The sequence below is a fragment of the Crocodylus porosus genome, unplaced genomic scaffold, assembly GCF_001723895.1.
Source record: "Crocodylus porosus isolate Cpor-Errol unplaced genomic scaffold, CroPor_comp1, whole genome shotgun sequence".
Classification (NCBI taxonomy): Eukaryota; Metazoa; Chordata; order Crocodylia; family Crocodylidae; genus Crocodylus; species Crocodylus porosus.
This window is the reverse complement of record NW_017728950.1, coordinates 32,109,482-32,120,612: the sequence shown is the minus strand read 5'-3', so window position 1 is coordinate 32,120,612 and position 11,131 is coordinate 32,109,482. Positions and strand designations below refer to the sequence as shown.

The following is an 11,131-nucleotide window of genomic DNA, read 5'->3' as shown; positions in this document are numbered from 1 at the left end:
TTGCTGCTGCTGATCCTTGGTAGGTGAGTCTGGAGCAGGTGTGGGGTGCATGGGGTCAGGGTTGCGCACGGAGGTCCCTGCCAGTACCATGGAAGGAGCCATCTGCCACCCAGGCTTCCTAGAAAGGCAGTCCAGCTGCGGAGCTGCCTCAGCCCCACTGCATGCCCACAGGGTGGCAGCATGCGCCACAGCTGGACTGTGCCTGGGCCAGGGGACCAAGGGACCTGCTGCGGACGAAGACCTGCCACAGGCTGAATCCAACCCATGGGACGGATTTTGCCCACACCTGTTCTAAAGCCTTCTGAATCTCCTGAGACCTGCCTACCTTGATAGGTGCTATATTGGACCTTGGAGCTGTCTGCCTTCAGGGGAAGGCCCATTTATTTTATCAATTTCCTGGAAAAACAAAAGTTGGTCAGAGGCCTTCCTGACCTTGCCTAGGAGCTAGAGCACGTCAGCTTCAGAGAAGGCAATTTTACATACACGTTTGCTTTGGTTATGTTTTACTTTTTTAATGATGCATTGGAATGTCACTGTGACGTTGTTAAAACATTTTACGTGGTACGATAAGTAATTTAGATTACTTTTTGGGCACCAGAAGGGTGTCACTATTAAAAATGCAGCTAATTTGTCCCATATAGAATCTCTCAGGACCTTGGGATTCCATTTACAAATGATGCCAGAACAACAATATTAACTTGTATTATTTGTGAAGTGCTTTCTGTGGGTTTCAGGACAATATTTTTCAAAAGATAATTAAACTTTTTCTCTAAAATAATGACCTTATAGTAATGAGCTCATCTTCCCTAATTTACTTTAAAGGCAGCAGAAATATAAGGCGCAGCTTTCTGAATATTGTTAAATTTTTGTCTGCTTCTGAAAACCATTGTTGCACCTTGGAATATGAGAGAGAGACAAGCAGGTTAAAAATCTCTTGAATAAAGCTGTTTCAAAATGCCTATACTCAAAATACAAAGATAATGAATTTAATATGTTTGTGCCCTAACGTAAAAGAATCATTTAGTTTTGTGGCATCTAAAACACTGGAAATTGCTTAATAAATCCACATTCATGTGACTATGTTTGATTAACCTCATTCCACATAGCTTACCACTCCACTAAAATGGAAGCAGATTATTTTTTTTAACTCTTGACTTCAATTTAATCTGACTTCTTACTACCTGTGGAGAAAATCAACATTCTCTCAAACAAAAACAATAAATAAGAAATCAATATGGTTGCATCAGGAGCACTTTAAAGACACAAAATCAGAAAAAGGGAAGCAAGGAACCATCATTAAGGATGAGCATGGAAGAAAAGCACAAACATGTAGGGACAAAATCAGAAAGGCTAAGGCACAAAATATATTACAACTAGGAGGAGATATAGGAAAAGATTTATAACGACTTTACAAGTGAAAGGAAGATGAAGCACAGGCTCATAACTTGATACTTGCAAAACTAGTGGGAAAAGATCTCTGAGCCATTAGCCATTATTGTTAAGAGCTTACAGAAAATAGTTAGGTCTCAAGAGTGGAAAAGGGCAAATCATTTGCTGATCTTTTGAGAAGGAGAAAAGAACCAGGAAATTATAATTTGCCATTCATCTCCATGTGTATTTATGAAGAAGTTCTCCACTAAATAAAAATTGGGGGTACTAATCAGCTCTATAGGCTTTCTTGCCACAAGAGGGAAGATGTGCATAGGGAAATAGGTTTTTCCAAGTTAAAGTTCAAACGGAAGTAAGGTGACTTTTTGAAATATTCACCATCCCAGCCAAGTGTCTTTCTAACTTGCTTTTGAAAATTTTCAGGGATAGAGATTCCACAACTTCTCTAAGTAACCTGTTCCAATGCTTAGCCACCCTCATACTCATATAAAGTTCTTAATCTCTGTCCTAAGGAGGGCTGTCATTCAAAGTCCAGCCCCCTGTTTGAGACAGATGCTTATCTCTATTGCTCTGTATTTTAGTCAGTCTCTAGTGCTCATCACCTTGTCTGAGCAGTTTTTCTCCTTTTTATCATTCTGTTTTCTACTCTGAGACAGTCTTATCACTTCGGCCAGTTGGCCGAAGCCCACCACAGCATCTTGATGGACTCTTCCGCATGTCCACAATCTCGCCTGCCATGACTTGTTGTTAAGTAAGAAAAATAAAAGTCTGGGATGTGTGGGTTTTGATGTATTTTGCTCTTGATGTCTGCCTCTGTAGCGAGGGCTCCACCAACCCCTACACCCTAACCCGTTCCACTGGGTGTTAATTCAGCAGTCCATACAGTCTGCCTCAGAGCAGCCTAAACACTCTGTATATCTCTAGATCTGACCAATCAATAGCCCTGCTGAGCCTGGTTGTCCTTCACCAGGCTTGGAGCAATGCACAGACCTGACATGAATTTTAACCAGTTTTTTTACTGGCCTGTTGTCAAGATAGTTGCAAACACAGTATCCTGTTGTCTCTGGGAGTACTCCTCTCCCTGGTATGCCTCAGCCCTCCAGAGTTGGTTGTGGGGCTGCTACCTTGGCAGGCTGCACATCAGGCTGAGGGATCTCAGCAGGCTGGAGTATATCAAGCTGGCCCACTTCTGAACAGCCCACCACTGCTAGCTCTACATGTACATGTTCTGCACAATCCATCCTGTCCTTGTGTTCCACCCCTTGGGACACCCTAGGTGAGGGCAGGGGCAAGGATCTCCAGTGAAGAAGTCTGTTTTCCACCTTGGTCCCATGAGCCACCTGGAATCATAGGTGGTGGTTCCTCCATAGAGCCATTGCCATGAGCAAGCATCTGGTATGCTTTACGGACACCCTGACACTTGCCCCTCTTGCCAATGGAGGGAGACCCTGGTGCACACCTACCTCAAGTGCTCCAGGTTGCAGTCCCTCATCTGACTCCTCCAGAACTTCATGCTGAGGTTTTGGCTGCACTTCTGCTCACACCTTTTTTTGTTATGCACTTCCTGTCTGCAGCCCCATGAAGCCCCAGGACCTCTCGTTCTGGCCAAACTGGCCATCTGTAAAACTAGGAAAGAGGCTCCAGCCAGGGGAAAACCAGGCAAGTGTGGGGCTGTCTTCCCGTCATTCCTCCGTTCATGTCTCTGGGCAGAATTGGCTGCATCTACAGGCTCCCCTGATTCATTCAGGGAATAGTGGATGCTGGCCAGTGTCCTCTGCTTGGTGTCCCCTTCCAGTTCCCTTGTTATTAACCTATGACCTCACTCCAAAGTGAGTTGTTGGTTTTGTTAGTCTTTCTCAGTGCATTTTTTTTGCATGCTTATTTCAATCACTTATTGACAGAAAAGGGAAAGGAATGTTAAACCCTTGTTATTGACCTTTGTATTTCCCCACCCTTAAACATTCTAGCCATACATACGGCTGCAATGGATATGCTGGGAGGACCTGGAGTGGAGAAGCAGTGCAGAAAAACTGATATCGTTGCAGATGCTGCATATTGTATTTTAACAAAACCAAAAAGTTTCACGGGAAACTTCGTTATTGATGAGACTCTATTAAAAAAAGAAGGAATCAAGAATTTTGATGTATATGCAGTTGCACCAGGTAAACAGATTTTAAGAAACGAAATAAACTCAATATGGGGGGTCTGGGATATAGGTAGTTAATCTATAATGATGATTATTGCCTAGTCTTCTGCTATGACCAGGGATGTTAAGTTTGTTGGGCCCATTGCCTGGCTGTCTTCCCTTGAATTTGCCTTCTTGGAAACAGTGACTCCAGTCCTGCCAGACCTCTACCCATAAAACTTCAGCCAAATTAAACATAAGTTAACCAAAGAAAAATGATTTTTGTATCACTTAAGCTGTGTCATTTTTATCAGCCTGTGATGACTTGTTTTCTGCCATTTTTCATATTTTTAATGTGGGAGTTTCCCCCTCAACTTTATAATACTCCAGTTCTGGTTTTTGTCCTTTCTAAAGTGGTGCAAGACTAACCAAATCTTTCTGAAAAGAATATACCAGATATATGGCTTTACTTTGCTTTACTGACTTCTGTATCCCTAAAATTATATTTTTCCTAGATTCTATTTAACTACGATAAAGATCTGATTTTTTTGCCCTTCACCCTTGCTAACTCATTTTGAATTTATTTTGGAATTTCAGGTCACCCAGTGATACCAGATTATTTTTTAGATGAAGATCTTGATACTCAGGCTATGAAAATGGAAGCCCAGGGTAAGAAATGTATTAAATGTGTTGAATTCACTCAACTGAACATAATTTCCAAGGATGAAATTGAAAAATTTAGGTTATTGCATCTCTCTTCAAGAATTTGGTCTTGATGTAAACTACTCAGTAAAAGCTTGTTTCTCAGTTGGTATGTGTTATTTTTGAAGGCACTGGCAGAGGCTTCCCCTTATTAGGGTAAGGAAAAGAATTTTTCCTTGCACAGGACCTTCAAAACAATGTGGTACAAAAACAGTAAAGTCATTTAAAAAGGAAAAGTTAAAAGGGCCTACCTTACAATTTTTTGAGGGTATTATGGTCATCACCAAGTGTTCCTAGAAAAAGATTTCAATACAAAAAATGTACTTTTCAGAAGTCATATGCAGTCCCTGTTGGTTAATTGTTCCCTTTTTATATTAAAAAGTTTAGCATCCTTCAATGTCCAAATTAATGTAGGTGTAAGTTTCCTTCTTCTGAACTTCAAACCCCATTTGGGAGAATGTTAGTGTATATCCCTTCTCTTGGAAAACTGCCATTCTAGTTAATGGAAGATAAAAGTGCCCAAATTAAATGGTTTTTCAGCCATGACAATGTGGGCAGGTATCATACAGGAAGAAGAAAGGATGAGACATATCAGTAACTACTTTTGCACTCCAAAACACTATTTGGTTTAGGAAAACATACTGAACAAGAAGCCTGAGAGACTATGTCCTCTTCCTCTGTGATAATTGTGTGGCTCACAAACTTCTCATTAAGCAAGGACTTGTTTACAGTTCACCTTCATGTGCCTTCAGCTCTTAACTGCAAAGTGGAGTATTGATTTAGAAGGTTACCTCTGGCTGAGCTTAGAATAAAACTGATGTCTGTCCTCTAGCAGAATCAAGTCTCTGAGAGACTGTACACAAATATTTTATTATTAACAGCATGTGAGAACTAATCACTTGCTAGGATATTCTGAGCTATTTTGGTCATTTTTCTCACAATTTCAGAACCAATCTTTTAAATGTTTTTTTGACAAACTACACAACCTAAGGTTAAAACTTATACACATCTTCTAATCAAAGTTGACAATCAGTGTGTTAGGATAGTGGATCAACTGATATCTTCTAAATAATTAACTCAGTAGAAACATGTTGCACACTTTCAAATAATTGATGTGAAATTGTATGAAAGGGGTTAGAATCACTTGTGAAAAGACCAGAGGTCAGTAACAAATTCAGTTAAATCTCCAGCTTTCTCTTTTGTGAATGTGTGTATGCATACTGAAGGAACTGGGAGGTGAATATGAAAGGAACATGACGGACCAAAGAATCACTGTCACTGTTACTTAGCTTTCTTCTGAGTATTATACTCTGACCAACAGTGTACTTTTTCCTCACCTCAATCTAAGTTAGCAAAGTCTGTGGATTTGAGGAAATCAATTTGATTAGGGTTACCATACCTCAGGGTTTTCCCTGACATGTCCTCTTTTTGGATCCTCCGATCTCTCTCCAGGGTGGGTTTTTTTTTAAATTTGATCAGATGTCCAGGATTTTGGCAACTCAGCTGTCTAGAGGGAGTGGGGGTAGCGGGGAGAGAGGGAGGTGCCTGGGCCCCTGAGCAGCAGCAGGGTAGGGAAGGCAGAAGAGATGTTTGCAGGGTCCTAGCACCTACCAAGTTCAGTTTAGTTTATTTTCCACAGCAGAGAAGGTACCCCCAGGGTCCTAACATCTGCATCTTTCTACCTATTTCTCTTGCAGCAGCATCTGATCACCATGGGGTATGGGACTGCAACTTATGGAGGCAGCTGGGTTGTAGGCAGCAGCCCACTGTGGGGGAAAAAGATTGCAGGGGTGGGCAGCCAGGAAACAGAGGAAGCAGGGGGCTACGGCTTGGAGGTGAGGGGCAGGGAGCCAACCGTGGGTCCGGAGTGTGGGGCAGAGCATTGTATGTTAGGAGTGAGGGGCAGCAGCAGGGCTGGGAGGGCTGTGGCTTGGGTGTGAGGGGCAATGGAATGGGCAGGACCAGGGCATTGTCATCACTGCCCCTCACAATCGTATACTACCCTCCCCCACACGTGCAACAGGTGTCCTCTTTTTTTGGAACTGGAAATACAGTAAGCCTAGACTTGATCGGCTGCCACTCTTAACATCTGGAGCAGTGGTGCCCAGCCTTCTGGCCCCAGGGGCTGGATGAAAGGCATGGGGTCAGTCTGCAGCATGCATCCCATGCAGAGTCAGCAGGTGGGGTTGGGCCACGGGTATAAACCCCGTGCTCCAGATCCAGCTGCACACCGGCCCAGTCCTGCACACTGAATCCAGCCATGTCCCAACCTGTCATTACACACCCAGATCTGGCATGCGTCCGCCTGATCTTAAGTACTATGTTACCTGGCCCTTGGGGCTCCTCAGAGGTCTAGAAATTTAGTAGCAGGGGAGTTGCAATTAACACTGCCGCCCTTCCCCACCACCAAATTTCTGGACTTGTGGGGAGCCCCATGGGCTGAGTGACATGGCTCTGTGGTCTGGATCTTACTCATAGACCAGAGGTTGAGTGCCCATGATCTAGAACATTGCTGGTGTTTTAAAATACAGTATATATACTTATCTAAGCAGATTTCTAGAGATAAAATATAATAAAGCATACTTAGCACTTTGTACATTTTTAGGTGCTTCCTCAGGATTCAGAGAGGAGAAGAAAGCAGATGGAGCCAAGCATACAGGACCGGAGGGGAGCCAGATTAGCTTAGAAACAAGTACAACTAAGCCTTTGGGGTCTGTTGCAGAAACATTTAAAATTATTGAGGGAATAATTAATGAAGATGTTGTAAAATCCACCCAAGGTGTCTTTCTTTTTGAGTTATCCGGTAAGGAGGAGGTTCTTTTGTTGAATCCCTATATGCATAAGCTTACAGTAAAATTCATTCAGTGTTTTCATGGCTTATTCGAAGGTACAGTGAAAAATGATGATTTATGCTTGACATCTTCCATGTGATGGAGGATGTGCAACCTCATAGTTTATGCAACTCAAAAATGTTTAAAAAAAACTTAGCAGTTTATGAAAACTATCTTTTTCCACACTGACATGAATGCTCATCTTGCAGACAGTGTGACTCTTACCTAATGTGCTGTAACTTGTTTCCGTTGCCTTCTGTGTAGGTGAAGAGGGAGGAACTTGGTACATTGATCTTAAAAACAAAGGTGGGAACACAGGGTCTGGAGAGCCTCCTGTGAAAGCTGATGTAATTATGAGCATGTCCAGCAATGACTTTGTGAGAATGTTCACAGGTGGGTAGTAGCTAGAATTATTTCTGTGATTCACTGATCATTAGAGGTTCCTTTCATTGTAGATACATGACTAGAGGTCTTAGGGTTTTGGTGGCTAAGTACAGTATTATTCCCCAAATCTTTCCTGACCTTTATACTACTGAACTGAGAGTATATAAAGGGTGGAACTACCACTTTTTTAACATCTACTTACAAGTCTTCCTTTTCCTTCCCAACGCTTTAGATGTTTCAGAAAGGACCAACTGACCGATTGATCTTTGTTTGTGCCTTTCTTGTTTAAATAATCTCTCTGAATTATGTACATTTAAGGCTTGCAGAATATATTACATCCAGAAAATATACAAATGGTTGTTTGTTCAAATGCACTTACATCAAGTGTTTCAGCACTTGCCTATAAGTTAGTTTCGTTGACTGAAAACTTGGTTCTGTTAAGGTTTTTTGGAATCATGGGCTGGATGCAGACTTGCAAGCATGTGTATTTCTGTGGGGACAATGTTGAGCTTGTTTGGAAGAGAAAAAAAATGTAAACGTTAGTTTGACCCTAGCATATCTTCAAAACAGAAGAGAAGTGTAAATTAATCACTTGCAATGTTGTCCATTATTTAGATAAATCAGTCATAGTTATAAATTCCACAAAAAAATCACTACAGAAATGGGTGGATGAAGGAAAGCCCCCCCAAAAACAAATATTGTTTAAGTGCTTTGCAGAATCAGGTTTTATTAATTTCACACACATACTGAATCTGTTACTAAATTGGCCCCAGAGAGTGGAAAACATTTAATCAAAGAGCAGCATAATTTGACCTTCTTGCCGTGACTAAAAATCACCTAGATACATTAAAGGGGGCTCTCAACAGCTTTGGTAAACTTCAGTTTTTGTAAAGGTTGTTATTGTTCACAGTGTATATATAGAGTATGTGTAGGGAGAAGGGGGGGTGTTTTTGTGGAGAGGGATTTGCATGTGTTTTTCATGCTGATATTTTTATTCCCTTCTTTGTAGGCAAGTTAAAGCCAACCATGGCTTTTATGTCAGGAAAACTGAAGATTAAAGGAAACATGTCATTAGCACTAAGATTGGAAAAATTGGTGTCCCAGCTTGGCTCCAAACTGTGAGGGGAAAGCCTTATTGTATAGAACATTGGCCTTTAAAATAAAAATGGTAACACTTTTCAAATATGTAATTTTTGCTTTTTTCTGCTATAATATGAAAAATGTGGATTTGGCCTTATGAAACATGGAATTATTTGAGGGAGGATAACTTGATGATCTAATTAGGGCAACAGATCTATCATGTGTTTTCAAAATTCCCCTAGTCAATGCAGTCCTGCAGCCAGTCTGGAGGTTGCAGTTCCTCTCTCTTGTCTCTCTTAAACTTAAGCTTCTCTTCCATATCTTGATCGGTAGACTTCTAACGAAGGGGCCTTAGAGATTTTCTTCAAAGCCAGTTGATCATATTCAAGCAATAAAGAATGGAAATTGCACTGAAAGGTCATAAGTTGCTCTCTCTGTTCTCCTTGGGCTGGAGAGACAGAGGATTGAAATGAGTTTGCTTTTGCAGGCTTACAAGGCCACATGATTAGCTTGGCAGCTTTAAATTATCCTTTTTTCTGTACACCCACTATAAAGATCTGAATGGATGACTTGGTCAGTTGGGTGTTTTTAATGTTTTAAAGAAATATTCTGTCCCAGGCCTTTAACTGTGAAACTTGATTTCTACTAATGAATTCTTAAATTTGACATAGAAGCTCTTGGTAAAATTGTACTAAGCAAAATCCAAAGTATAAACCATTGTTGCTGGGGGTGTCAAGCTCTTCCACTTGGCCTTATGGGCAAAATCCAGATCCACCTCCAGGGATGGGACAAGTGGCAGTGGCATTCAACTCTATAGCTATCTGAGTCACAGTGTTAGCTCATGCAGGCACAGGGGTTAGCATTGCAATCACATGCCTCACACCTGCCAAAACAAGTCCCCACTGTACCCATGATTTCAGTGGCGGGGCAAGCAATGGTGATGTTACTCCTTGCTACTGTCTCAGTTCAGGGAGCCATGGGGATTGCTGCGGCTCACCCCACTGCCAGAATCCCTGCCTCTTCCCCCTACAGGCTGGATGTCTAATGCCCCTGGTATAAATCATTTAGTCAAATAGCAATGCTTTTGAAGGGAATATGTTACATTTATCTAATTTTGCCAGTGAAAACTCTTGCTTGGCCAACACATATTAAATGAGTTATAATAAGCTAATATTTGTACCTGTATGCAAGCTTGTTTGTAGCAATGGACAGGAAGGCAGTGGCCTAAGACCCAGGATACCCAGTTTTTATTCTAAGTGTTGCCACTAGCCTCTGAGATGGCTTTGGGTGTGTCACAATACTACTATGTGCCTCAGTTTCCCCATCTGTGAAATGGGAATAATGATGCTGACCTCCTTTTGTAAAGCACTTTGATTGAATGATGTAAAACAGTTCTAACTAGTTTCAAATAACAAATAGACTTGTCTTTAAATAACTTACTACTATAAAAATATTAAAATTCTGATGTTCCAGTGAAATTCGTGTTGTTATTGCAGCTGTCATCAATAAAGAGCACTGTGTTTTATATTCTTTGTGTAACATATCCTGAATGAACCCTCATGTTCACAGAAACTATTTTTCCAATGATCACATACATGTATGAAGCATGTTTCTAAATCCAGTTGTACAACCCTGCAGAAAGTGAGAGCAAGGGTACTTATATTTTTTTTATTACTTGAGCATCAGCATGATTCCTTTAACAGCCCTGCCTGACTCCAGGATTTCTCAAGGACAGCTAACTGGTTAGTTCTATGTCTTCCTAAACCCTAGTATCTAACAAGAAGACAAACCTTTTGTTTCTCTGCTATCCTAGCTGGGCCTCTAGTTAATAAATAAGCTTTGTACTAATAGTTTACCTGCTTTTTGCCTACCTTACTTGCATATTAGCTAACTTAACTCTTGGACAAAATAGCTAGTAGCTAAGAACTGCCTAGTGTTTATGGCATTGGCATCTATAGAACACTATGTGTTCTCCTCTGAAACAGTGATCATGTTGGAAATGCATGTATCCTTCTTGTTTGCTGTCTTACACAGGTGAAGATAACCTATAAATCTGAAAAGGGGAAACCAAAATTTGCAGGCACACGTTAAAAAGAAGCATCAGCATAAGATGTGTTGATACCACGCAGCCAAGCATGCTGTTGCAGTGGCCTCTATTCACACTGTGTCATCACAGTGCTGCAAACTACATTGCTAGCAGCATGCACTTTAGGTGGGCATCCAAGTTCCCTCCACCCTGCCTGCAGGCTCATGTTCTTGTGTGAATATTTTGCTACCCGTTGTGGGATGCCTGCTGGATACAGTGCCATCCAGATTGGTGGGACTTTGTAGTCAAATGCCCAGAATTCCCTTTGATCTAAATCAGTGGTGCCAAGCTCATCTGAGGCCCTGGGACACGGGGCTTCTTGCAAGGCAGATCTGGCCCAAGGCCTGGGGACAGCCACTGTGGTCACCATAGCAGCAGATCTGGCAATGAGTCCAGATAAGGTGACGGGTCTGAGAATGGGGGTCTGCCACAATGGGGTGAGTTTGAGAGCAGCTGCAGCAGTGAGCCTAGCTCACCACCAGTGGTCATGGCCAAAGGGCCCTGAATTCTGCAGCAGGCCACACCCTGTAACTT

General features: G+C 41.8%; 1 protein-coding gene across 3 annotated transcripts in view; it reads left to right on the top strand.

Annotated features, from left to right (window-relative positions):
• Positions 1 to 9,989, top strand: part of HSDL2 (hydroxysteroid dehydrogenase like 2) — a 41,803-nt gene extending 31,814 nt beyond the window's left edge. For all 3 annotated transcript variants that reach the window (XM_019555049.1, XM_019555050.1, XM_019555051.1), the window contains 5 exons: positions 3,357 to 3,551; positions 4,112 to 4,183; positions 6,822 to 7,019; positions 7,312 to 7,440; positions 8,441 to 9,989. In XM_019555049.1, coding sequence (XP_019410594.1) covers positions 3,357 to 3,551; positions 4,112 to 4,183; positions 6,822 to 7,019; positions 7,312 to 7,440; positions 8,441 to 8,553 — 707 coding nt within the window. In that variant the 3' untranslated portion in view covers positions 8,554 to 9,989. The remainder of the gene's footprint in view (positions 1 to 3,356; positions 3,552 to 4,111; positions 4,184 to 6,821; positions 7,020 to 7,311; positions 7,441 to 8,440) is intronic.
• The last annotated feature ends 1,142 nt before the right edge of the window (positions 9,990 to 11,131 follow it).